The sequence below is a fragment of the Malaya genurostris genome, chromosome 3 (assembly GCF_030247185.1).
Source record: "Malaya genurostris strain Urasoe2022 chromosome 3, Malgen_1.1, whole genome shotgun sequence".
NCBI lineage: Eukaryota > Metazoa > Arthropoda > Insecta > Diptera > Culicidae > Malaya > Malaya genurostris.
The window spans coordinates 42518366-42544586 of NC_080572.1; the positions used below are offsets into that span (position 1 = coordinate 42518366).

A 26221-nucleotide genomic window follows, 5' to 3' on the forward strand; every position below is an offset into this window, starting at 1 on the left:
AAATGTTCAAAAGCTTATTCATATAAGACTCGTATTTTGAGCACTACTGGTTGCCTTTTTTAAGGCTTAAATGCGGCTGGAAAAAGTAGCGATGTGCTAAGTACTAAGGACACGGATTTTTCGAAGTGAAAATCGTTCAAACAAATATTTTTTGCAAGACCCAATAAGACCGGCTCTTCAGGAAGAAATGTTTTTTATCCGGTTCTAACATTGGAATGGTTTGCTGAAAAAAATCGAAGAAATCGATTACCGAAATACATATTTCACAATCTATTTATGCAACCGGCTTTCATTACTTGATCTTTCGGTTTCTTTCGAAATCAGTTCAATAATAATACATCAACGAAAATATATCTCGATTTGGTCGAAAATTCTGTCGGTCGGGCTCGAAGCTTACGATTTTGTCGAGAAACTGAGAACTGACAATTTTTTTTATTGGGTAGTTACATTGTATTGATGCAATTCTGTCATAGTAGAATGCGATAAAATTGCATCCTCTCTGTCAGCAACCTTAGCGATTTGCGAAGCGAGGCGAAGACTTCTGTGATGCACTGTTATCGCACGGCGTTGATTGTGACATGTTTGCTTTGATCAAATCAAATGTAACTAGCTTGCACGCGTCACTTGACTAGCGATATGCAATCCGTTTGCGAAAATTTCAAAAGAACTAGTTCTTCTAAAAAAATAGTGAATTTTAGTTCCGCATTACAGATTACTAGCTCTGTGGTGTTTTCAATGGAATCGAAAACTGTACACAGTAGCTGCGTATTTTGGAACGGTCGCATGTTTCAGAAATGTGTAGTATAGTTGTATACATCCGCGATCTTTGAAAAGTACTAAAAATATAATGATTAGTGGTACAAAAACATGCCAAAAAGTACTTACTACTATTAAATTTGTTTACAACAAAATATAATTTATGGCTCAAACATTTTTTTCGGAGAAACACACAAACTTTCAGACGAACGAAAGAACGGTTCAACAGAACTAGCTCATTTGGAAGAACTATCAAGTTCTGAGCGGTTCTTAAAAACGAACGGTTTTAATATTTGGCGATGAGAATACCTCCAGAGCCTCTGAACATGCACGGGACAAATATCTTGTGCACTTTTTTTTACAGCAAACAAATTCAAGAACGATAAGTGTTTATTTCACTGTGTAAATGCTTGGATCATCGCTTCATCATTAGATTTTTTGTTCTCTCTCTATTTTATAACAGTTCAACCGCAAAAAATGTTGACTTTATAAAATTCAAAATAAGTTTGGAAACATTAATATTTATTTCAAATTTGTTATAACAAATAGCTCAGCATCCTGGTCGAATCTCGTCTGCATGAGTACCGACAAAACGACAAAAATCTCAGAAAAAGCAAAGTATCAGATTAAAAGTACCAAAAATTTCGTTTGTTTCCACCATATTATTGCGTTGTTAATATTTTTACAAATGAACGGAAATAAACAAATAAACTGTTCAAGACTTATTCCATTTAAGTTTTTCTCTCTTTCCTCCAGCCAACACAAGTTAACCTCAACCACATGCTCTGCGCTGCACTCAAGGATCCCTTCGATGGGCCCAACTACCGCACGATGGCTGTCATCCACGAGGCTGTCCTGTGTACTATACTCTGCAAGCTAGTCACCTTCTTGTTCAGTCCGTTGCCACCACGCCTCATCACCAACCCGCCATTCGTCAAAAATGGTGACTCACTTTCGGAACAATCCGTCGGCACCACCTCACCGCTTGTCACTGAATCCGGTTCCGTACCGCATCACTATATTTCTCGCTCTTCCTCGCGTCCTTCGTCCCGTTCATCGTCACCGGCCAAGTCGGTATCGCTACTGCAAGAAAGCAATATCATCATCAAAACCAGTAAAATTGACTAGTGGACCCTGAACGTCTCCCAAAATCATGATCAGCACACGAGCACACAAGTGGAATCCCGCGCATTATAGTATGAACCTAATATTCCTCCCCCTTGGGGAAGTGTACCTGGGACAGGCATTAAGTTTGAGCACGACTGAGACTTTTTGCCTCTCATAGACAATGTGCATCACGCATCACTCAAACCAAATTTTATTCGCTGAAGTAATTTATTTTGTATATTTTTGCTTTAGCGTGTTCGGAGTGCAGTGTGTTCAATTTTAACACTCTGATAATAAAGGAACATTGTTCTAAATATAGGAAATGGAAAAGTAAATGGCCCTTACAAGAGACAATATGGTTGTCAAAAAAAGAAGTATTCGCAATACTTTTGATCGTTCTTGGAAACATTGTTTTAATTCTTTATAGAAACTGTATTGTTCTGGATTCCCGCGTAATACACGAATAAAAGTAATGGTAATTAAATAATGTCGGAACGGTATTGACAATACCTATCACTAACAATAATATTGCTTTGTGTAAAGGCCTTTATAGCCTAATAGACCTCACATATCGGCAGTGAACAAAAAAATCATTTTTTGGCTGTAGCTCAGTGTCATCACTACTTAAGTAAAAATTGATATTCTGTAAAGACTCTACACTGACAAGACCACTGACACTGATCCAAAAATATTGAATAATTAAGTACTTTCAATTACCTTTTAGTGTATTAAGATCTTTTAATTTTATTCTACGCATCGGCATAAAAACAGACAAATAACGCAAAATCAAGGCGTGTCGTAAACTTTTAATGAATACTTGATATCGCTCCCATCAACAGACAAAACTAAATTTTCGTCAAATTCAGCTAAATTGGCTGTGACTTTGAGTGTGAGTTTTAGACTTGACATATTATTACATAAAATTAATAGATGACGAAAATCTACATATGACACAGTTCGTAATTCATGAAATGGCTGGATTTTTCAAGAATGATATATGAAATATATGACAAATATATTTTGACGCTCAAATATGCTTATCTCAGGAAACGAAAATTTTCCCAATTGTGTATGAATTGGAAAAAGGGGTTTATCTATTTAAAACCACTTCATTCAAAATTAGGTTTATTAACGGAACCCCTAAATTGGGTGGAAAATGCTCAGATTTAGGTAGTTTCTGGTTCCGTGTACATTGAAAAGAGATATAAAGTCTCACTCTGCCCAATTGATTTAATATATGATATGAATACTAAAGTTTAGATAAGAAGGCACCCCGTACCCTATTAAACATTTAGAAATTTTATGAAGGATTCTGGTCAGTCTTAGGTACACTTCCCCAAGAAAAAACTTGCTAAAGAGGTTACATCATTGTCGAACAAGCCAGCTACTAACAAAATGGCGGTTGTACAATAATCCCCCATCAATGCATTCTTCGAAGCTCTCAATATTTCACCTAGAGCAATAAACAATACAAGATCACTTCTATTCTATTGACAAACAACATGAGATGATCGAAGATATGTTCAATAAAATGATTTTATTAAAGATGTTCTTTTGAAGCAAAAAGAAAAAAAATTGATTAAAAATGGCAATAACTTTATGAACAAAACTTGCGGACTTCAACCTAGTAGCTATGTTTTATGAAACAGAGAAAAAAACAATTGATTCTGCTGAGGTGTAACCCCTTGAAGTTCGTTTGTTTTCAAAATACTTACTAATACTTGCAACTGGAAGGAAAATAATGTAGACTGGAACTTGAACGAATTAGAATATCATATACGAATCACACATAAACTAGCATACACACTTCAAATCACTTTGATCCAGAACAATATTTTGAAACATAAAATTTGTGTGCGCAGGGAGATTATTATATTTTAAACACTAACAGAAACAAGAGCACGCTTCAAATCTTGAACATTTCTACATTTTCTTCCATGCACAGCATCTTAAATAAAATTTTGGTTAGCAATATGTAGAGATTAGTATAGGACAACTAATGTCGTTTTCGTTTTTAAACTGCACTACACCGGTGGAGTGCTACACCATGGCATGGATAAACGAACGAAAATGATGAAAACATAAACAGTAACCATTGACTACAATAAACGATTCCATTGCACAGAGCTACACCAAACTTTTGATGAGTGCTACACCAGTGGTATCGGTGCAGAAAAAGTGTAGCACTGGTGTAGTGCAATTGGTAAAAACGAACGGTTTCAGTGCAGCTTTCGCTACACCTGTGTAGTGCAATTTAAAAACGAAAACGACATAAAACATGAATTAATGAAGCTTTCATTTTTAATTATCGATATTGGAAAAGAAGGCGGAGGCTTTCAAATTATATTTCATGACCGCTAGTCACGTTCGTCTCAAATCATAAGTAGCTTTTGACCAAAGTAGTTCTGTAACAAAAAATCAATACGCCATCAAACGTTTAAAGTTGCAAATGTTTCCAGTGTTCCCATTTGATGTAATCTCGGCATTGGAACGCTGTAGCCATTCAATCAGTTCGTGAAAATAAATCATTGCCCGTAATGTAATTTTATCATCCTTAATAGTAGCGAGTAACTACATGCTTAGCAATTGAAAAGTGGAAAAAATTCCAACCAATGACAATACCGTTTCAATCCGTCACTTTTACTTCAATCGGATGGTTAAAGAGAGTAGGGACGCGAGTAAAATTATTAAAACTTTCTAGCTGGTCAGCTTGCGAAAAGTTTTACGAAAGAGAGTGAGAGTAGTACTAAATAGTTTTTAGAAGTAACAGTAACAGTTGTGCTATATATTGAAAGCATTTTTATCTTTCTCAATAGAGTTTAACTCAACTGAATAAGTTAGATTAGTTAACATTTTAATGGTATTAGAGCGTAGCACGTCACACAGTGAAAAAATCAAACTAAAGAGAGAATATGTTCTGCCTTAGGCATAGTCATCAAATAAACACATTCCATTCACAACCTAAAGACACTATTGTTCAATTACTATAAAACAGTAGATAAATACGTTCATTTTTCGCAGCTTTAACTATTCCACCAACAACGACTACATTATGGACGCAAATTACTAATTTTGGAACTAGTAAATGAAAAACAGCGGCAATGAAATTGCGATCAATTCAGTGTGCCTTCGAATGAATTGGAGAAAAGATCTGTCGAATAGCAGAGGAATGCCAGTTTAAAAAGTTGATCTGCTTCGATGTGCAATTAAAATTTGGAAATTATATAATACTGTTCGATCTCTTTCCTGAACCCCTATGCTGAAAGCATATCCAAAAACAATTACGATTGTTCTCAAGTAATAACAAAGTTTGATGTTCGGTTTGTATGTACCTATCGAGCGAATGTATGGCAACAAAGTCTTATATCAGCCTTATATACACATGTAAAGCGAATATGGAACTGGGTGGTCACTTAAGTTAGTTCGATGAGCAATTATCCTAAAACAAAAACAGTCATATTATTTTTACTAAGGAGTGATAGTTATAGAAATATACCTAGGATAATTTTTCCAGGTCGTTCACAAACAAGACATGTTTCTTTAATCATCATGTAACAAACGAAACTAAGTCAATATGCAATAATTTAATGGTTAGGAACTTATGATAAACCAAACATGATACTGCTTGTGATTCACATCTTTCGAGATTTCTTCTACTAGATAAAATACACAGAGGGCGTAACCTACAATTTTATTTATTTGAAAATTGGCGGAGAACATATCTGTTAAATGAGTGAAAAATCAATCATTTCGAAATGACATCATTTTCCTGTTCGAATCTAAGGTTAAAATAATAATTAAGAACTTAAATCGGATAAAAAATAACAAAACGTTATAATAGTGATAATAAAACAAATGTTATTCAAAAAAGTTTAATGTTTTTACATCTTTTGTGTAATATTGTGATCAAATCCAACCAAAGTATTTTAAAAAAGGGCTGAACTGTAATCCAAAAGCACTCTGTTCCTCCGATCCGGATCTTCCAGTCAGTCTCCGAACACTTATTTTACAAATATCAAAAAATTAGTAGAAATCCCTTCAAGATGTGGAGTTAAAAATCGAAACACGGATTATTGAATGCAAAAATGTTAAGCTTTTTGCTTTCATAAATGCTGAAACGGATTTGCCGAAATAAGTTGCAGTCATCCGATTGTTCCATTTATCCTTTCAAATATGAAATGGGTTGAATGAATTCTTGATGGAAAAATATTAATCAAAAACTGTCTGACGAATTGGTTTTCGATGATAGCATAGGTGTATTAATGGCACTGTAAAAACCAATCTGATTCGACGACCTATAATTCCACTCAAGTTTTAAAAAAATGTCATTATCTTTTTCTTCTTCTACTTCTTCCTTGGTGGTGTCACCTTACTTGAGAAACGTCGGTTGATGGCACAGCTTTAGAGCTATATTGTCCGTGAATTTTCGTTTATAGTTTAATGGACTTCAGCTCCGTCAACTATCCATGATAGTCTCACTGTGTCACAACACCGAACCCTCACGGATGAAAATTCTCATTTGCAAAATTCTCAAAAACTATCTGAAACGATGAGCACTTCGAGGCGTTTAGCACTATCCAGTTTCCGAGAATATCAAATTGTTTCTAATGAATAGGAAAAAGTCGCAGGGCATAAAATCAGCTGGATTCGGTGTTTGCTGAATGGTATTCGTTTCGTGATTAGCCAAATGTTCACGGATAACGCATTGTGTGACGGTGCGTCATCGTGGTTCAAGATCCACGTGTTATTTGCCCACAATTATTCGGCGAATTGCTTCACGCAAACATCTCATAACGCCCAAATAATACTCTTTATTGACGGTATTGCCTTGTGGGAAGAATTCATGATACACAACACCCTTGTAATCAATGAAAACTGTGAGCATTGCCTTCACAGACTCACGGTCACTTCAGAAACGTTTCTGCCACTGATAAACGAGATAAGTTTCGTTGCCAAAACACTCTTTTTACATTTGCAATGTCGTCGCACTATTGAAACCGTTTTTAACGCAAAGTTTTATGCAAACTCGTTTTTGGAAATTCAATTCCATTTTGAAAATTGTACTCAATAAAGTGTAACTTTTACAAATGTCCAGAAATCAAGCTGAAAATTTGATAGAATATCAATGACAGATGCGGCAACCGAAACAAAATCTAATCGGGTGACTGAGAGCACCGCGAACTTTTTAATCAAGGTAGTATATACGAGAAGGTTAAGCACTTCAACAAGAAATTGTCGTCATTGATTTAAATAAAAAAAACTTGAGAGGTCATTTAACAGACATTTAAACACGTTTTGTTGCACATATAACGGATTTCTCTTATGATTCCGGAACACAATTCAATTCTCAAAGATTCCGACCAGTTAAAAAAAACGTAGCATTCTTTTAGGCTAATTTTAACTTCATTGGAATTGATTCACTCAGTCCTGAGAACACATTTTGGGCTCTTTTTGGTGTTATTTCTCGAGAGCCTCATAACCGATAACAGCCATTTGTTATGATAGCTATTTAATTTAAAAGTGAGTCATTCTGGCGTCTTGGGATTTTATTGGAAAAATATTTTATTTGCACCAACTAATTTAGGCTCTTTGTCGAAGATTTCAGGTATATCCGAAAAGTATGTGTTGTTTACTTATATTTCAAATAGCAAGTTTGATCTTGTGCATATTTGTACGTTCAATACTCGTGCAACTCTATTAGCTGTGGTTTTGATTCATTAGTCATTTGCCTATCTATATGTACAGTAAATAATATCCGCGATAATCATTGTCTCCGCCTGCTGTACGATTTTCGTGTGTAAAAATAATCTTCAGCGGCTGGAACTCATCGAGAGTTATGTCTAGTTTATGGACTTATTGAGATGAGTGAAGGATACGTTAGATGATGGTTTCGTGATTTCAAAAATGGACGGACTAATTTTCATTACGAATAACGAAGTGGTCAGTATGGCCGATGAAATTGTTTCTCTGGTGGACCGAAAATTACTATCACGTTATCGGTTGGCGATTAATCTCCAAGTTGATGATTTCCCTTATCGTGGAAGCACTACTGTCTACACAATTGTTTCGGAAAAACTTGGATGCCACAAACCTTAGTGCAACAGTTTCTACGCAGAGGGGTTACGGAAGATGGTGCAGCGGAACAAACAATTTTTAGAAAATCGGAAATAACGATTTTTTTAAATTTTACTTAGCAACAAAACAGTTTGCTTCAATGAATCATTCAGAATTAAACAGTTCTATTGAAAAAACTAATTCTCCGGAACCGTTGACTCAGGCAAAAAATTAATCCGATTGATTTGGCGTTTGATGAAATATTTTAGACAATTCTCATGGTTTTATACAATTAACACTTTAAAAAATTCCGGTATTATTTTTATTTCAAAAATAACAACTGAAAATCAGTAGAGATATATTCACGTCTGCTTAGCAGTTTCTGTTAAACTCTTTAGTGGAATGGCAGTTAAACATGAACTGCTAGGAACTGATAAGTCAAAGACGAAACGGACTAAATAAAAATAATATGTAACTAACAAATGCACTGTAGGTCAAGATAAAGAAATCTTAGACTGTAAAAGTCGAATAAGAAGTACAGGAGGATTTTTGAGAAATATTGAAATAGTTTTTGCAATGTTTTCGGATCCGATATTTTTAAAGTACGCAAAGCTTCCCCTAAAAAAGTGCAAAACAAAATTTAGTTAAAAACTACTTCCAAGATACAGTATATTTAAAATGAAGTTTACTGAAAATTTCCAATTTTCGATCGTTTCATAGTGCTTCTAAAGTCGGGTTAACCTAGAAAAAATATTCCTGAAAGAGCACAAATTATTCAACATGATGCTTGTATTAATTCTGTTAGGCGGTAATAATTTAGGATTGTGTAACAAACAATATAATGCAACAAATTGTTCATAATAGATTCAGTTTTCAGCAACGGTTCGCCAAATGCGAACACTACCTCGAAATATGTGCCTACTGTTTGATGTTAACATTTGCTCTTCAGTTGGCATTGAAACAAAATAAGTAACGCGTCAAAATGTTCGTCACACATCGCGATAATCCGAAGCCAAATTGCTGAATATGACCAAATCAACTGCTACCAGCGTCAATTGAATCACAGAACAAAAACTAGTTAGGATCTATTTTGACGAAAACACTCGTAAAAACTTTTTTTTTAGAGTTATGTGGAACTCAGGTACGAAAAACAAACCATTCAAAAGACACCACAAAAGACACTTCGTCGAAGCGTTACACACAGTATGCCGATCACATCGATTTATCGTTCTACCAGGTGTGAAAACACTAATTAATGTAGACTTCCTAACGGTACTCACGCACGAACCTTCAACTATTGTTATGCATCATACTCCTAACCATCCTGACTTAATTATCGAGTTGCTTGGCGCGGGTGAGCAACGTGACTGCGTCGGAATCATTTTAGTTCTATAAAGTAACGTGATCATGCCCGCACTTGTTGCCTGTTTGTCGATACAGCGAAGGGTATGTCATTTACATTCCCAGCTGTAAATGATTCGTCAATTATTGCATTAGATCTTAAATGGGAGGCCTAATAAAGATCTATGTGCAATTGTGTGCAATTTGTGGCATTGCTTCTAATGGCGCCAGGGGATCTCCAGATCGGTCCCGAGGTCGGATTCACTTAGACCTGCTATCCATTGCAACAAGACCCCCCACCGTGCTGGATCATAATTGATCACAGATGATCTCGTATTGCTCGTGTTGCGTGCTGGAGACGGTTTACATAACAAAATATTTCAAATTGATGCGTATCAGTCACTTCTGTTTCGCGGCTCGTTAAACCGATCTCATTCGATCACTCGGCTAACGGGGATCAGAACCGTCTAGACATCGCAGCATAATGGTAGCACTGAAGATGTAAGTCATATCCAAAAAGATAGCTAATAACTTCGAGTCTAATCGTGATGTTTTGTTCTATAGTTTTGCGTTGTTCCTGCTGAGCCTGGCCGTGCTGGCTAAGGCCAGAAACGAACGTTACATTTGTCAGGTTATCGAGGATGGTTGGTGTACGCTACAGAAGATTTACATAACCTCACGAACGGATGTGCGAGGGCTGCGTTTCCCAGATGATCAGTACGAGAAAATCCGCATCGGTCAGCATTACGACTTTGCCAACACGGACAGTGTTGTTAGCGTATTTTCGGCTGGTTTGTTCCGCCGGATGAGTCGGGTACGGTACCTGAAAATGAACGAAGTTAGAATGCAGGGGCTAGATATGCCGAACACGGTGTTGGAATTGGACGTAGCTAACAATTGGATTACACGTGTCTATATCGATGCCGATAGAAGTTACAGTTTACGAAAGTTGAACATGAAAAACAACTTGGTGAGCAGTGTGGCCAGTTTTAAATATCTGAATCAACTGGAGGAGCTCGATATGAGTGAAAATCTGGTGCATCTGTTGAACTTTGAACTATTCTCGTTCATGCCATACATCCGAACAATCGATTTCGCGCACAACAGGCTACTCGAAGCTAGGCCAGGCAGTGTCCTGCTCACGTTATACTACTTGGAACGGCTGGATATGGCAGACAACCAAATAATCGAAATCGAATTAAAACACTGGACGTTCCCAGCGTTGCGAATGTTAAACCTAACAGGAAACCCGATCCGCCGGCTGGACTATTTCGAAGTTCGGCGGGCTTTCCCAATGCTGCTGAGAGTAACCTTCTAGAAGACATATTGCAATCATTGATCATGTAGTAAATAGTTGGAATGTGAAAATACTCGGAACGAAATTATTGACCTAAGGATTACCTGAAAAAAAAAGTTTCAAGAGACAAATATGTTCTATATTGGTAATCACATTCGGCAACCTGTTTGTTCAGATTAAACAGATTCTTTTTCGTTATTAATTTAATTTACGCAACCAAATATGAACTAGATATGATCTTAAACATACTGATGAATTTGAAAATCATTTTAGTTCTGGATATGTGGTCCAAGTTCTAGAGTAGACAAAAAGTAAAAAGTATTTAAATTGTGATCCTGAGTGTACTAGAGTCCTTATTTGGCGGGACAGTGCTGCTCATAATTTCAACAAGGCACATAATAAATAAGTGCAACTTGCAATGTTCATTTGTTTACTTTGACAAAAATCAATATTTTTTTCAAATTGTATTTTTGACGATAGAAATTAAACTCCCGATGAAATTACAATCAAGGTTGAAACGAAGGTAAGAAACAGAATAAATATAATCAATTAAACAAATTCCCTACAAGGTTTTCGGTTTCAACTAAATCTAAATCAAACTTTTATTTTAACCATCAGGTCGTAGAAATCGAGTTCAGAAGTATGTACGTACCATGCGAGTTTTTTATTGTTTAGCTTCAACTAGACCTAAATCAGATTGTAAATTAAACAAGCATTTCGTCAAAATTGGATGCTGACGAGTGTTCTCGTCAACAGTTTCGTACAACAACGAAAGATCATATGAATCAAACGCACTGTAAACCGTGGTAGCTCCCAATATCATTCAAATGTGAGAATAAGTGATTTACCTCATATCATCCAAACCGTGTTATCCTGATAATTCCTGATGATTCCTGATAATTATACACAAGTTATATTATGATCAATATATACTAACTCACATAATTTTCTAAAAATATTTGTCATTTTATTACCAGTTTCCTCAACGCGTCATATCAATTATGTATAGTCCCCATTCTACATCTTTCTTTTTCAACTTGTACTGCACCCAATCACCTTTTAAATGCTATAAGGTTAAGATTGAAGATCAAATGGCTGTACCTTCTGGTTCCGGAGATATTATTGTATGAGTGACATAACCGATAAAAAAAATTGTTTATTTACCGCTCAATATTCACAGACTGTTGGTTAATTAAACAGGTTTGAATATCAGTGGATCGATTTCGTAGATCATATGGTTGACATAAAATTTTGGCAAATTTTGAAGATATAATCGTACAAGTGACGTAATCGACAAAATAATTCTTTTTTATCCGTGTAATTATTTAAGATAGTAACCTATGATCACGTTCAAATGTATTGTTGCTGATAGGCATCGCACATCAAACAATGATCTAAATCCTACCCGTCTCACAATCATAAATACACTCTCCTACCCAGTGCTTGAGCGGAAAATAGATATATAGCAAGAAAACTAGTGTGATATTATCTAATGAACAGAGAAGATGTTTGAATATAAAGTACCGGTCGGGAGGCGGCTAGGATTTAGATCATGGTTCGATGTACGCTTACCATTTTGATACTGTTGTTGTTGCTGTGTCTTCCACAGCTCAGGGTGATGAAAATGGTAAACGCGTATGCACAGATTGCATAAAATGCAGGTTCCAATCCGTTCTCTAGGCGTATTTTTTTTGTGAGTTTCTTATTTATTTGGCTTCTTCAATATATGTTTCGACTCAGTCATTGCAAAACAAAACTTAGCTATGGCGACTTTACGTCACACCAACTAAAAATTACTAAATCGTTCAAAACAATTGCAGTTTGATTTTCCATAACAATCTGCTTCTGGTAGTGAAAGGGCAGACTATCAAACAGTCTTCATGGGGTCTGTCGCTGACGACAGTCAGGCAACGACTGGCCAGGGTTGCCACATTTAAATCTGCATTTTTCAGAAGAAAAATTTGTACATTTGTATCAGGAGATCAAAAATCTGTATTGAAAATCTGTATGTGGAATGTGGTAAGAAATCGAAGCAGAACGGAATGAAAAGTCTTCCTTGGTTTGAATTTTATGATGTTGCAGCTTGAAAATGGGTGGAAGTTATTTTTGAGTTTGAGCCTTTCGAAATGATGAAGTGAGCATAGAAAAATCCTTATTAGCAGATAGGACATCTGTGTTTACTGTTCTTGGTGTTCTTATTTATGTAAGTTTTACCCTCTTTTAAGAATTAAAACAAAATCAGGATAATAGTTTTACTTCGAGAAACAACAGTACCATGATTGAATATGTTTTAACTCGATCATTATTCAATTTTTAATCCACACTCTCAAATATCTGTATTTCTTGCCAAAAATTTGTAATCTGTATATACAGAATCTTGGTCACAAATTTAAGAAGAATCTTGGTCAAAGAATCTTGGTCATAAATTTATCTGTAAAATACAGATTAATCTGTATATGTGGCAACCCTGCGACTGGCACAGTAGAGAAGACTACACGCGTTTATAAATATACTCTTCTACCCAGTGCTTGAGCGGAAAATATAAAATGAAAAGAGAATGGGTTTCTCATAAGCTGAATTCCTCTAGCTCTACCTGTCTTCGAGTTTCGGTGCTGGAAGTACTAGACAGAGTAGTCAAAACCTCCAAATCGGAACTCACTTTGTTTACACCGAGGTGGCCGATCCTAAATTTGACCTATATCCGACTTCCGATTGTGGAGCAGTCGAGTGATAAATTGGCGATACAAAAACGTACAATATCTTTTCACTGCATGGTCTAAACCGGTCACCGGATTGGGTTTTTCAGAAGCACTGGTCAAAATCTTCAAAATGGAACTCTCTACGTTTGCCAGCAATGTCTAAACCGGTTTTACATACTTATGTCAAAATAAACGGTGTTATGGTTTAATAGGTCTCAGTTGGATTCTATCACACAGGGTGATAGGTGTTGAATTTTCCGAAACGTTATTTGAAGTGACGACACGAAAACGTATGAAATGTCCAAACAAAAGCAAACCAAAATCTTAGCATTACATTCCTTTTTTGGAATTTGGCCTTTCGCAGAAGATTCATAGCGTACAGAATCATTGCGCGGTTTCTTGGTGTCAGTAGGATCGTAGTACTGATCCTACTGACACTAAGAATCCTTCCTCGCCCTATGCATTGATCCGACAACCGGGGCAGCAAGCACGCTTTCTGGTTTTAATTGGGAATTTTAGAACAACAACGAGAACAAAGTTTGTGCCGGGGTAAGTAAACTAGCATAATTATAATAACAAGCACAGTATTTTGAAGAAACTTACAGTAATATTTGAAAATATGAGTAATGTTAGAAAGGGAGCATTGCACCACTAAATGATTCAAAACAGGTTTTAGTTAAGTTAACCCTTCGTCTGACAGATATTTTCATACCTTCGGTCTGACTGATGGGTCTGGCCAGACCCCTATTCATTTACGTGTATTTGTACGCATTTTGGTGTAAATTAGAAGTGTATTCAGGTTCATTTCTATACAAACCAGGTATATTTCTTTTCTTACATTTCTTACTTATTATGTCATAAAAAATGGGAATAATAATACCAATCATGTTTTTGAGCGTTTTTTTTTTAATTTTATCTCATAGAAACCTATATTAAATTTACAAATAGAGATTTTTCATGAAATATGATGTGAACATTTTTGTGAGTTTGTCGTTGTAGTATTTATGCAAAAAAAAACATATGTATTGAACCTTTGAATGTTTTTAGCAAACTTTAAATGAACAATTTGAAGCAATAAAAACGAGTTTTTCGGTGAATTTTTTCTGCTTCACTGGATTTCATCATTCATTAAGGGTTCAAGCTCCAGGTTATTGCTATTCTCACCAAACTGATGTTATTGTTTAGACTGCCGGTTAGATTATCCCGAAGTTATGTTGATATTTTGAATTCTTGTACCGTTTGCCCATGTGTCGTAATTGTTGTTGTTGGATTTCTAAGTTGAATCTATGTGTGTTTCCGTACCATTTCCTCAGGTCAAGTGTTCGTTTACACACTATGTTCAGCAGTGAATTGGCAAAGAATACTAATAATAGAATATAAAGAACGCAAAAGCAAGAATAAAGACGTACGAACACTTGTATATGTACGATGTGAACTTGAATGGAGGTTACAATGGAGAAATACAACAACAACATTTAAAAGAATCATGAACATATATTATATCATATGTCTTTCTACACAAAATGTATAGGGTCCAGTCAGATACCATTAGTCAGACCGAGGATAATGTTTCAAACCAGCCGTTTTTCGTCTTTTTCGAGGACACTGTCTATATTGCAAATTGCATAGATCGATAGCCAATAAAATTTTAGGAAGCTACCTGAAACCTCAAGTCGATAAATAAATTATAAATATGTAAAAATGATGGTGAAACCTGTTTTAATCCTGTGGTGTAATGATGCCTTTATCATATCAATCATACTATCATATATAATACTGTGGTATTCTTCAAAATAATTTTCTTCGATTCTTAAAAGAATAACTGAAATCGGTTTGTCTGACCGTCTACTGATAAAAACTATCAATTGGAGAAGAGAGGTCGATTTAGAAAACTTTTTACGGTTTTTCGCCCTTTTCAGTGATGGTATAAAATTTTTAACACACTTTACCCTATATTTCCGGATGCGGAAGTCGGATCCGGATGAAATTCAGGAATTACGTATGGGACCACATGAACCTAAGTTTGTGAAAATCGGTCGCGCCATCTATGAGAAAAGTTAGTGTACATATTTCAATTTTTTTTGCACATTTTACCCCATCACTCCGGAACCGGAAGTCGGATCCAATAATAATATTGAGGAATTTTGTATCGGACCACAAGACCTTTCATTTAAATCTAAGTTTGTGGTTCGTCGGTTCAGTTATCTCCGAGAAAAGTTAGTGCAAAAAAACGTTACATACACACATACGTACATACTAGAGATGGGCAAAACAGTTCATTTCAAAGAACCGTTCAGTGATGCAAAGTTCTATTGAAAGAACTAGTTCTCTAGAGCCGTTAGTTCGTTCTTTTCATAGTTGGTTTGTATGTTCAAAGACTAAATGAGAACTTAGTGTTGTTAGGTTAGGCGAGCAAAAACAAGGTCCCACGAATTAGAACTGAGCTTTCGTGATGCAGCTTTCTTATTACAGAACTACCGTTCTCGAAAAAAGGTTAGGCGAGCAAAAAAAAGATCCCACGACTTTGAACTAAGGAACTACCGATCTCGAAAAAAGAACTACTGCTCATTCATTCTTTCAAAAGAACTAGTTCTTTTGAACCGTTCGCGAATGAATTGCCCATCTCTAGTACATACACACATAAGGGCCTCGGTTCAAAAGTCGGTTTTCACAGTGATTGCATAACCTTTCTACATATATGAGAAAGGCAAAAACGAAAAAGGTCTGGTTGAACCCATCAGTCAGACGGAGGGTTAACTCTAAGACGGTCAATTGGATAGATGTTAAATCAGAAGATTCTACTTTTTACCTAAAAAGCGTTAAAAATCATTTAGTTTTTTTAATTCGAAGTATCCAGTCATTTTCTCTTCACTACACCATCAATCGGATGAGACACGATTTCGGCTGTTTTCACCCCTACCGGGGCTAACGCGAGGTAGAGTCACGAGTAGTGGCTTTTCCTGGAATATGTCTTCTGTTTGCTTGTCGAATAAACACATAAAGATGAAGATATTTGCACAACTACTTTGCTTACAGTCCCGAAGGCACTGCGAGTTTTCTTATCAACGATAATCGATCATCTTCAACGTATTACCTTAACGAAAACATCAATGTAACACTTTTAAAGATGGATGATATGACACGGATCCCAGGCAGGCTATGGCAGGTGTTATCAAAGTTTTTCACTTTGTTAGCTAATTTATTGATAAAAAAAATATGAACAGGACAAGTGCTCAGTGTGAAGAAAAACTTGATGTTGATAGAAATTAGCATTTTTATTGATGGCTACTGAACTAAACTTTCCTACAAAAAAAAACAAGATGAGGAGAAACTACTTCTTTATAGATGTCATTGAAACATGGTTTCGTCCTTGAACAAAGAAGTCGCAATCCGTTCAATAATTCAACACGGTGCTAGATCAAAAACAATGTCTAATTCTAATCTTAATTTTCTCAATACCTTCAAATTTCCCACATCGAACTGAAACACAACTGTTTTTCGTGTGAAAACTATTAATTTGCCTTATTCATAAACCTATCGAACATGGAAGGCTTCAGCAGATTCGAACATTTCGGCTGAGATCAAAGAAAATGGACACAATAAACAATTTACATTTCCCTCACAAAACGACCTGTTCATCACGTGGGTCGATTTGTGGCTTCGATGGAGACTCCAAGTCGCATTCGAGTTGATAATTGAATTTGGCATTTCCTTGCGACGAATTAAAAGCAACACCATACAACAGAAGCGAATAATTCAATACATAGTTTTATTATATTGGGTGCGCTTCTAGTTGGGTCGATTTGATGGTTTCAATCGTTCAACTTTTCAGATAAGTGTTGGCTAGGGTGGATAGCGAATTACAGCTTCAAGGAATGGAATTGAAATCCAATTGAAGTGTCTTTTTTCTAAAGAAAATCCGTGAAAAGTGAAATCAGTGTTTTTTTTTAATGTGATGTATAGAATCTTTGACTAACCAAATTGGAAGGGGTTTGCATATTTCCTGGCTTAGTTCTATGAGTATGATTCACGGGTTTCAGACTTAAATGACGTATCAATTATAAGTGATATCAGCATAACAGCGCATTTGATCCATTCGTTTTGACGAGGACCCTAGAAGATGTTGAAAAACGGGCGCGTAAATCAATGACGACATCGCTTCCATCACGAAAGATTTTCCCGCGCAGCAAGCAGCGCATCGACTGCGATGGCAAAATGGAAACCTACTCATTCTGATGTTCTTCTAGCTATAAATGCAACCCGTAACATCAGAAATGGTTGTAGTTTTCTGATAACAACCAACAGGAGTGCTACCTGTTGCCGTTGGTGAAAAAAGCTGGTTGTTTTCGTATGTTGTTCAAAACATTGTAGTGAAATATGATTTTATTAGAATCGTGCAGTGTACCTAGTAATTAATTTTGTAATGCTCCGGAAAAAATCACTTGGGAAAATTCGTACAAAAAGTGGATTTTAGCTTATAGAAAATGAGACTAACAAGGAGCATGATAAACCAGGCGACAGCATACGTGTCAATACTGTTGATTTGTAAGTGACCCGGTGCTAGCACTAAAATGTTCCTTGAGTGACTACATTCTCAAACGAAACTTTCGAAACGCATATTAGTTTACTGCTGAAGGATGCAGGAATCTATTGTTGGATAGGATAGATTTGCTTGAAAGGTTTTATTCTTCGTCTAGACACAAGTTTCCGAAAATTCGATTGCTGAAAATGAATAATTCTTCGTATCCGTAGAGTCGTATCTTTGCCTAAATATACTTGCAGATAATTTAAAATGCAGAACGATCAAAGTAGCGAAGCCATTCAAATAGCAACTGTTAATCGGAACACTTTTAACCAGAAATGCTAATTTTCTGATAGTAAATGTGTACGTGCTCACTAATAAAACTAAACTTTCATAACAAAATGATGCTAAAATAATACTAAAAAAATTACATTATTAAGATTTTATATTTCGTTTCTTTCTCGACACTCGGTATCAATAGTATGTAATTAAAAGTGATGGTTTCATAAGTTTGTATACCCATGTAATCACCATGTCCTACATTCGTTTTACATGTGTATAAAATGCAGATATAGGACGCTATTGTCCTAAATCCGCCTGATATAAACATAAAAATAATGCATAAGATAAGGTTTGGGAAGCTTCCTGTTGATAACAGAAAACGAGTAAAATCTATATATGAACGACTGAAAGAATTAAAACAATAGGTAAGGGCGACAGTTAAAATACCCGATTAAGTATTTTTGAGTCGATTTATTAATTTTAGTTGATTTGACGTAAAATTGCCATAACTCAGTTCAGTTTTTGCAATGACTGAGTGGAAACCTATATTGGAGAAGCCAAATAAATGATAACAATCACAGAAAAGATGATTGTTTTGGAAAAAGATACACTCAGAGACAGGAGAGAGCAATTCGTGCGTACGCGTTACCATTTCCGCCTCCCTGAGCTGTGGTAGACACGACTCTACCACAAGACTGGGTTTGGTAAGCGTACATCGAACATTGTCTAAATCCTAGCCTACCCTTGGCATCTTAGAGCCTAAGCAGCGTGCCTTAAAAATTATATTATTGAATAAAAACAAATAGATCCTAGCCGCCTCACAGTGCAAAATCCAGAAACAAACATTGAGTGCATGAGCCGAACATGGATTTTGCAGAACAAAAATCTTTTGATAATATTTCTGTGCAAAAAACCGACGACAAAAAAAATTTTTTTTTGCACTTGAATAAAAACAAGAAAATTTGTATGAGTGTCAACTTACCAAACCTTGCCCTCGGCATCTTAGAGCTAAAGCAGTGGCCTTATTAAATACAGGGTGAGCCATTTAAAGTGGAAGCATTTGTTTATGAACAAAATACATTAAAACGCATTTTTAGTTATTTTCTTTTTGATTATAATTTATACTGATTCAAGGAGATATGTTACAGCTATTTTTTGAAAATAATATCGCGTGAATAACAACCTTTGGCCTTGAGTACAAAATGTTTTCCATTGGTTTTGGCCAATGTATCGGTCAATATGGCGGTGATTTCACGTCGTATGTTGTCTTTGAGTTGAGCTATGGTTCTTGGTTTATCAGCGTATACCTTGGATTACAAAATAGCCCCACGAATATGTCTGGTGGCGTCATAATCACCGTTTTTCGATATAACTTGTCTGGGGAACAATGGAATAAATCGATTGTTAGTCGTGCTGTATGGCATGTTGCACTGTCCTGTAAACCAGTAGCAATTCCAATCATTTTCACGAACAATAAGCATCACAAAAAGCCAATCACCATATCCGCACAAACACCACATCAAAAAGTAACTTTTGGTCGTATAGAGGCTGCCCCTCAATTAGTTGAGGATTTTCAGTTGGCCACGTTTTGAATGTAAGGCTGACCAATTCCAGCGCGTTCATTTGGTATGTACTGTTCCATGGTAAAATTGCCTTGAAATGATGGAATGGCGGTATGTCATTAATCGATCTGATAATTCTGTCAAAAGTTATTGGGTTGCTCGATGCTTTCACTTTAAATGGTCCACCCTGTAAATTGTTAAATAAAACTTACCAAACCTATAAGCTAAATCAATTTAACTCCCACCCAAGTAACCATTCTGCATCAAAACGTTGTCGTATATTTACTTTATACACAAATTGGGAATTGCTTTTGAAAGCCTACCAGTTACACAGGTCATCAAATCATTTGATTCAAATTCAGATCACGAAAATTGAATTATTCCAAATTTTGGTAAGATTTGACATAAATATATTCCTATGATGTTTGTTCACCTTATTTTATAATAAATAGATAGAGAATTTTCTCAAACTAAAGAAAATTTTTACGAATTTTGGAAAAACATGTCAGTTTTATTCGTATTCACGTCATCCAGCTATTACTCACCCCCTTTTTATCACATCTAATAATGTCCTCAAAAAAAAACTCCCAGGAAAAAACTTGATCTTCTTGGCAGTACACTTCGGGTCGTTATTTTGTTGAAATACTTGCTTTACCTCATGGCTCATCCAGATCAACGAAACCTCCAAAATTTTCCGCAAGATGTTGATGTAAGAATTTCCCGTCATTATTCTGTCGTCGGACTATTTCATTAACACATATAAGGGTTTTTGCATCTCGTTCGTACTAAAATGCACATGACTAATTTCATGTTTCAACGTTTCGTCTTTGACTCATCCTTGAGTTAGGAGTTTATGTTGAATCTCAAATGCCTTCTCGTGGTTCAACATAAACTGCCAATGCACTGATGTCCAATCCAGTGTTGGCATTATCATTCTCAAAAAATCAAAAATCAGCGATCATCCCCGATAAAAACCGTCGGTGATTATCGTTTACAAAATCATCATCGATCATGGCAAGGAAAATCGTTTGATTTTCTGAGATTAGTATTGGGACTGCATTTTCACTTCTAATCAGTGTTGCGCAATTATCACCTAGTCATATATCACCACCGAATATAATCTCATTCCTACAAATATCACTACAGTCATTTGATTTAAATTCACACATGATTATTAATGATCATGCTCAGCGATTTTCACTAGCAGATAATGATATTCAGATGTCGATAGTGCAATACACCAAAACAATATGTAATACAAATACAGCAAAAAAACTGTTTTAATCCTCCTAGTGGTGTAATGATGCCTTTCTCATATTACTCGTAATATAAAAAATATTACTGTGGAATTCGCAAAAACAACTGTTAATTGAATAGAAATAGGAAAGTTTGTTCGGACTCAATCTAACAAACTCTGCAAATCCTGTTTACCCTGTATTTCAGGAACCGGAAGTAGTATCCACAACAAATTTAGGAATTCCGTATGAAACTGTAAGCCTTTTCCTTTGAACCTATAAGTTTGTGAAAATCGATTTGACCATCTTGGTTTTTAATCACTATTTTCAATTCTTCCGAAACCGGATTCAGATGACCGGTATAGCCGAAGTTGGTTTGTTTGCCAGCAACAAGTATGACCTAAAAATTAGAACAGTTTTAAACCTAGTTAATGCTCTATTTCGGTTAAATCAATCAAGCAAAATCTAACAAATGAAGCGAACCTGCGTTTCTGTTACTGTACTGTACTACCGGCTGTGAAAATTTCATATTTATGCCTTTCTAATATAGAAAGGTTATGCAATCACTTGAAAAACCGACTAGGGAAAATTGGCCCGGAGGGCTAAGTGTCATATACCATTCGACTCAGTTCATCGAGCTGAGCAATGTCTGTGTGTGTGTATGTGTCAAATAATCTCACTAGGTTTTCTCGGAGATAGCTGAACCGTTTTTGACAAACTTAGATTCAAATGAAAGGTCTCATACGGAATTCCTGAATTTCATCCGGATCCGACTTCCGGTTCCGGAGTTATAGGGTAAAGTGTGTTCAATATTGTACACCGTCACTTAAACCGGCGAAACAAAATACGTAAAAAAAATTCTAAACTGGTCTCAAAACTACACGAATCGATAGCTATTATCAGTAGGCAACTAAACAAACCGATTTCGGCTATCCTGGTTCCCGGTATCCGGTTCCGGAGATACCGTAAATAGTGGTCATATATACCAAAATGGATCTCACTCACTTTTCTCAGCGATGGTTTGAGCTATTTCCACAAATTTAGATTCAAATGAAAGGTCTTCCGGTTCCATATGGAATTCCTGAATTTCATCCGCATCCGACTTCCGGTTCCGGAGTTATAGGGTAAAGTGTGTTCAATATTGTACACCGTCACTTAAACTGGCGGAACAAAAACCGTAAAGAATGTTATAAACTGGACTCTAAACCGTTATTCCATATCTTAGGGTCAATTGAAAGGTCTTATGGTCCTACCAAAAATTACTGCATATTTTAGGATGCGACAAACATTTGAATCGTAATTAGAGTGCGTACTAAAAGAGTTTTTATGTCATGTTACGAACCGACTTTGATTATACCGGTTCTCGAGTACCGGTGCCGGAAGTGCATATAATAGTGAACCCACTTCGTTTTCTTAAGGATGACCTACGCAATCAAAGCACTGTTTTATTCTGTATGTTATACTAATATTAACTATTATAATCTCTTGGTTTCTTTCAAAAATCGAAGAAAAAATTTTTGATAAGAATACCACAATATTATACATGAGAAAGGCATCATTACACCACTAGGTGGATTAAAACAGGTTTTCAAATTTGAATTCATTGACATTGGTTTATTCCTTCGGCCGTACTGATCATAAAATAGCTATTATTTTTATCAACCGCAGCACCGTCTTTTACCAATATTACACACTAGTAGCAGACATCAGTAACCGTTTCGATATCTTCATAGCATGTACGAAATAGAACAAAGCACGCATCGTTCGTTTTGTGTTTTGTCTTCCACGTTACACGGTATTGTATTGTCATTCTATATGCCAATTTGAAAGCTTCGACACTCATCGCCCTATAATTGCGGAACCGGAAGTCGGATCCGGATGAAATTTCACAGTAGCTTTAAAGATAATATGAACTTTAATTCAAATGAAGATTTGTGAAAATCGGTTCAAGCATCACAGAGAAATCGAAGTAACTTCAATTATCTAAGTTTTTCTGCACCACTTTCGGTGCTTCCGGAACAGAAAAAGGAGGGACCAGTAGGGCCGAATTAAGCTTTTGTGCCCACAAACTAACAAGCTCTGAAAAATAGAAGAATTTATCAGATAGTTTCATGGGATTTGTACCTGTTTTTGACAATTGTTCGTGAAAAAATACTAATGAAATTCGTAATTTTCCACTTATCACGCTTCAGTTCCGGAATTGGGAGTCGGATCTGGATAAAATATTCTAAATTTTTGCAGGAAACTATGAAACATTTCATTTGAATCTTAGTTTGAGAAAATAGGTTGAGCTGTGTGTCAGTGCATATTTTTCCAATTTTCTTGGTGCATATCCTTCTATATCTCCGGAACCGGAAGTCAGATCGGGATGAAATTCAATATAAGGCTGTGGGACGATGAGACCTGTCATTTTAATCTTAGTTTGTGAAAATAGATTCAGCCATCTCCGAGAAAAATGAATGCATTTTTGTTACATACATACACACATACACACACAGACATTTGCTCAGTTCGTCGAGTTGAGTCGAATGGTATATGACATGCGGCCGTCCGGGCCTCGGTTAAAAAGTCGGTTTTCACAGTGACTGCATAGCCTTTCTATATGAGAAAGGCAAAACATTCTGAAATTAATTATGGAGACAAAAGACTTAGTTTTCATTCAAGAATTGATTTACTCTCATGGTCTAAATAGGTTAAACTTAATAAAAAAAAAAAATAAATAGGTTAAACCTAATTAAATGCTATATAGCATGAATTTGATTTATAGAAGTGCAGAGTTTGCGCCGAGTTCGAACCAGCCATCTGCTGAAATGCTATATTGACTACGATAGAGCAGTGCTTGGCAAAGTGCCCTTTCACCGGACTGGTTTGAACGTTTTTTTTTTGGGTTCGCTCCTGCGCTCCTGTTACTTCTCTGTATGAAATTCAAGTAAATAGTATATTTTTGAAACTGCAGCATGAAACATGTCATTATAATTGTTTTTAATAATAGCATGGCATATTAAAACTAGTTTGAATTTGATTTCCAATACATCACACGCCAAAATGAATATCACAATTTTCAGTGAAAATCGCTGCAAGGAACCTCCCTGTAGTGATATTGAACGGAATGAGATTATGTCCACACTCTCTTCGAGTGTTCATAATCATCGTTGATTTTGCGGATAGTGATAGTATTTTTCAGCGGTGATATTTGATAATTTGATATTTTCGCAACACTGGATGAATCGAAAACGCAACGTAAAGTCTATGAATAACTTCACCCTTAAAGACATAATTTTCTAGTTTGCGATGGGAAAATTTGTTAAAGTCAAAACAAGCTTCTAAAAAGCAGAAATGATTATTAAAAGTTAATAATTATTGAACTTCACATTCCTATGAAATCAGTTTATTACCAATTGGAAACATAAAACGTTCACGAAAAAAAATTGTGTTCATTGCATAAATTGTTTATACTCCATAACACATAGACCGCAATGATGACAGTACTGAGAATTAAAATGTTTTTAGAATAGTTTACTGGTTGAAGTTTTATTTCACGAAAACTGGTATGTTAATAAAAGGAAACAATATACATTTAGGGGTAAAATTATTCATTTTTCATAGATTTTCGCGATGAATGTCTTGATATTTCTCTATGAACTCCAATCAAAATCACATTCATTAGATTCATTGATCTAACTCGCGAACATCTGGAGCTTACGAAATCGCCATTTCAGCGACAACAATGAATCACTTTTAATAGTGCTCTATATCTGAAACGTAAGCCTCCGGGTTATCACAATTTGAAAATCTGTTTGCGACAAGTAACACCCGATCATTCCTTTGAAGTTAAATTGCTTGCAAATCCACGTTGCCGTTGACATAGGTCCACTATCGATTTACCCCTACCGGCAATTATACAATTACATATTTCCCTTGTTATCGCCCAACAACCCTTATCACTGAGTCAATAGCATTCGTCATCCAATTATCAAACCATAAATCAACTAAACTCACGTCTTCATTCGCAGATTGTGTGCTTTTCTCGACGGCTCTTTCGTGCGACTCTTGCGGGAAAGAATGCACATCAGCCTGCGGTACACGTCATTTCCGTACTTGCTGCTTCAACTATCTGCGAAAACGAAGTCCATTGCCTCCGCTGGCGACACAGCCACCACCACCTTCACCACTGTCTTCGCTTTCGCCGCATAAATTTAACTTGGAAATGTGGCTGGAAAAAGCCCGCCTGGAACAAGCCGGCCACCGAGGCCATCACCGACCACTTGATAATCTTCAAGAACTATTTATCCAGCGGATGCTTCCTGGGCGAGTAACCGATGCCGAGATCGATTACGAGACAGCAAAGGACGATATGATAGCCAGACGGAGTGTGGCTAATGCTAAACAGAATTCGTTTGTGGATAGCAGTCACAGTAACCGGGTCGATGATAACGGACATCCGCTGCTTGATGGCGACCCTGATGGTCAAGAATCCGAACAGAGAACAAGTGAAGAGTCTGAACCTGCCGCAGCAAGACTGCAACTACTGTACGATAGCTAAATTCAATCTCATCATCAATATGATCAACCGCTGGAAAACATTAACAAATAGGACTCTCATGTTTGCATCCAACTTGATCATTGCGGTTCGCTCCATTGGCTGGGTTGAGCCAGGCGTGATGATCATGTTGCAGACGATTTGACTTGATTCATGATTCGAAGGCGCTTGCTAGTATTTCACAGAAAAATATCCAAATGTAAGAGAAACGGCAAATAGCAGAAAATTACAACAAAATTTTACCAACAGACTGCACTAACTCATGTTATTATGTACAACCAAATTGTGTAACGTTAGTTATTTGTTCGATATAAATATTATATACAATAGACATACGCTGTAAAAATGTGTTGAGTATATTTGAGTGGAGTTTCTGCGATGGAATTTACTCATTGATGTCTAATTAAATTAATCCTACGATGACAGCCAATAGATAAATACATCGTTCTGTAAATAACGACTCTTCGCGCTTTGCATTGACAAGAATGATTTTTTCCAAAACTCTCGAAAATGAGGAATGAACCTGCGAAAACATATATCAATCTACAAAAGCAAGATGAGAGCGTACAAAAAAATCAACTTACAATTTAACGAAATCAATTGAAAGTCGTGCAGAACATAGTTCTTTATAATAGTACTAAAGTATACTTAAAAAAGTTTCACAGAGAAGTCTCCACAATTTCACAAAAAGCCATCTATAATAACTATCGCATACGGTTCCTTTTTCTACTTTCCTATTTTTTTACTCTTTCGAAACATTTACTTTCTTCCCATTTCATCGGGACCCAATAGGTTTCGATTGAACGTATTCCAGGACAATTCAGTG

The 26221-nt window shown here is 36.1% G+C and overlaps 3 protein-coding genes across 7 annotated transcripts in view; all 3 read left to right on the forward strand.

Moving 5' to 3' along the window:
• LOC131439382 (uncharacterized) overlaps nt 1–5721 on the forward strand; it is a 43867-nt gene extending 38146 nt beyond the window's left edge. For 4 of the 5 annotated variants that reach the window (XM_058610313.1, XM_058610316.1, XM_058610315.1 and 1 more), the window contains exon 5: nt 1513–3250. In XM_058610313.1, the coding sequence (XP_058466296.1) occupies nt 1513–1884 (372 nt within the window). In that variant the 3' untranslated portion in view covers nt 1885–3250. Of the gene's footprint in view, nt 1–1512; nt 3251–4884 lie in introns of those variants that run through there. The other variant, XM_058610317.1, reaches the window with a different exon arrangement.
• A 3889-nt stretch (nt 5722–9610) lies between these two features.
• On the forward strand, nt 9611–11511 carry LOC131437223 (leucine-rich repeats and immunoglobulin-like domains protein sma-10). The gene is made up of 2 exons (XM_058606408.1): nt 9611–9759; nt 9823–11511. Exons 1-2 carry the CDS (start codon nt 9743–9745, stop codon nt 10574–10576), a joined length of 771 nt encoding a protein of 256 aa, XP_058462391.1. The 5' UTR covers nt 9611–9742; the 3' UTR covers nt 10577–11511.
• A 6038-nt stretch (nt 11512–17549) lies between these two features.
• Nucleotides 17550–25783, forward strand: LOC131438570 (uncharacterized). The gene is made up of 2 exons (XM_058608672.1): nt 17550–17799; nt 24869–25783. The coding sequence occupies exons 1-2, from the start codon at nt 17739–17741 to the stop codon at nt 25396–25398; spliced, it is 591 nt and encodes a 196-aa protein (XP_058464655.1). The 5' UTR covers nt 17550–17738; the 3' UTR covers nt 25399–25783.
• Nucleotides 25784–26221: the final 438 nt, after the last annotated feature.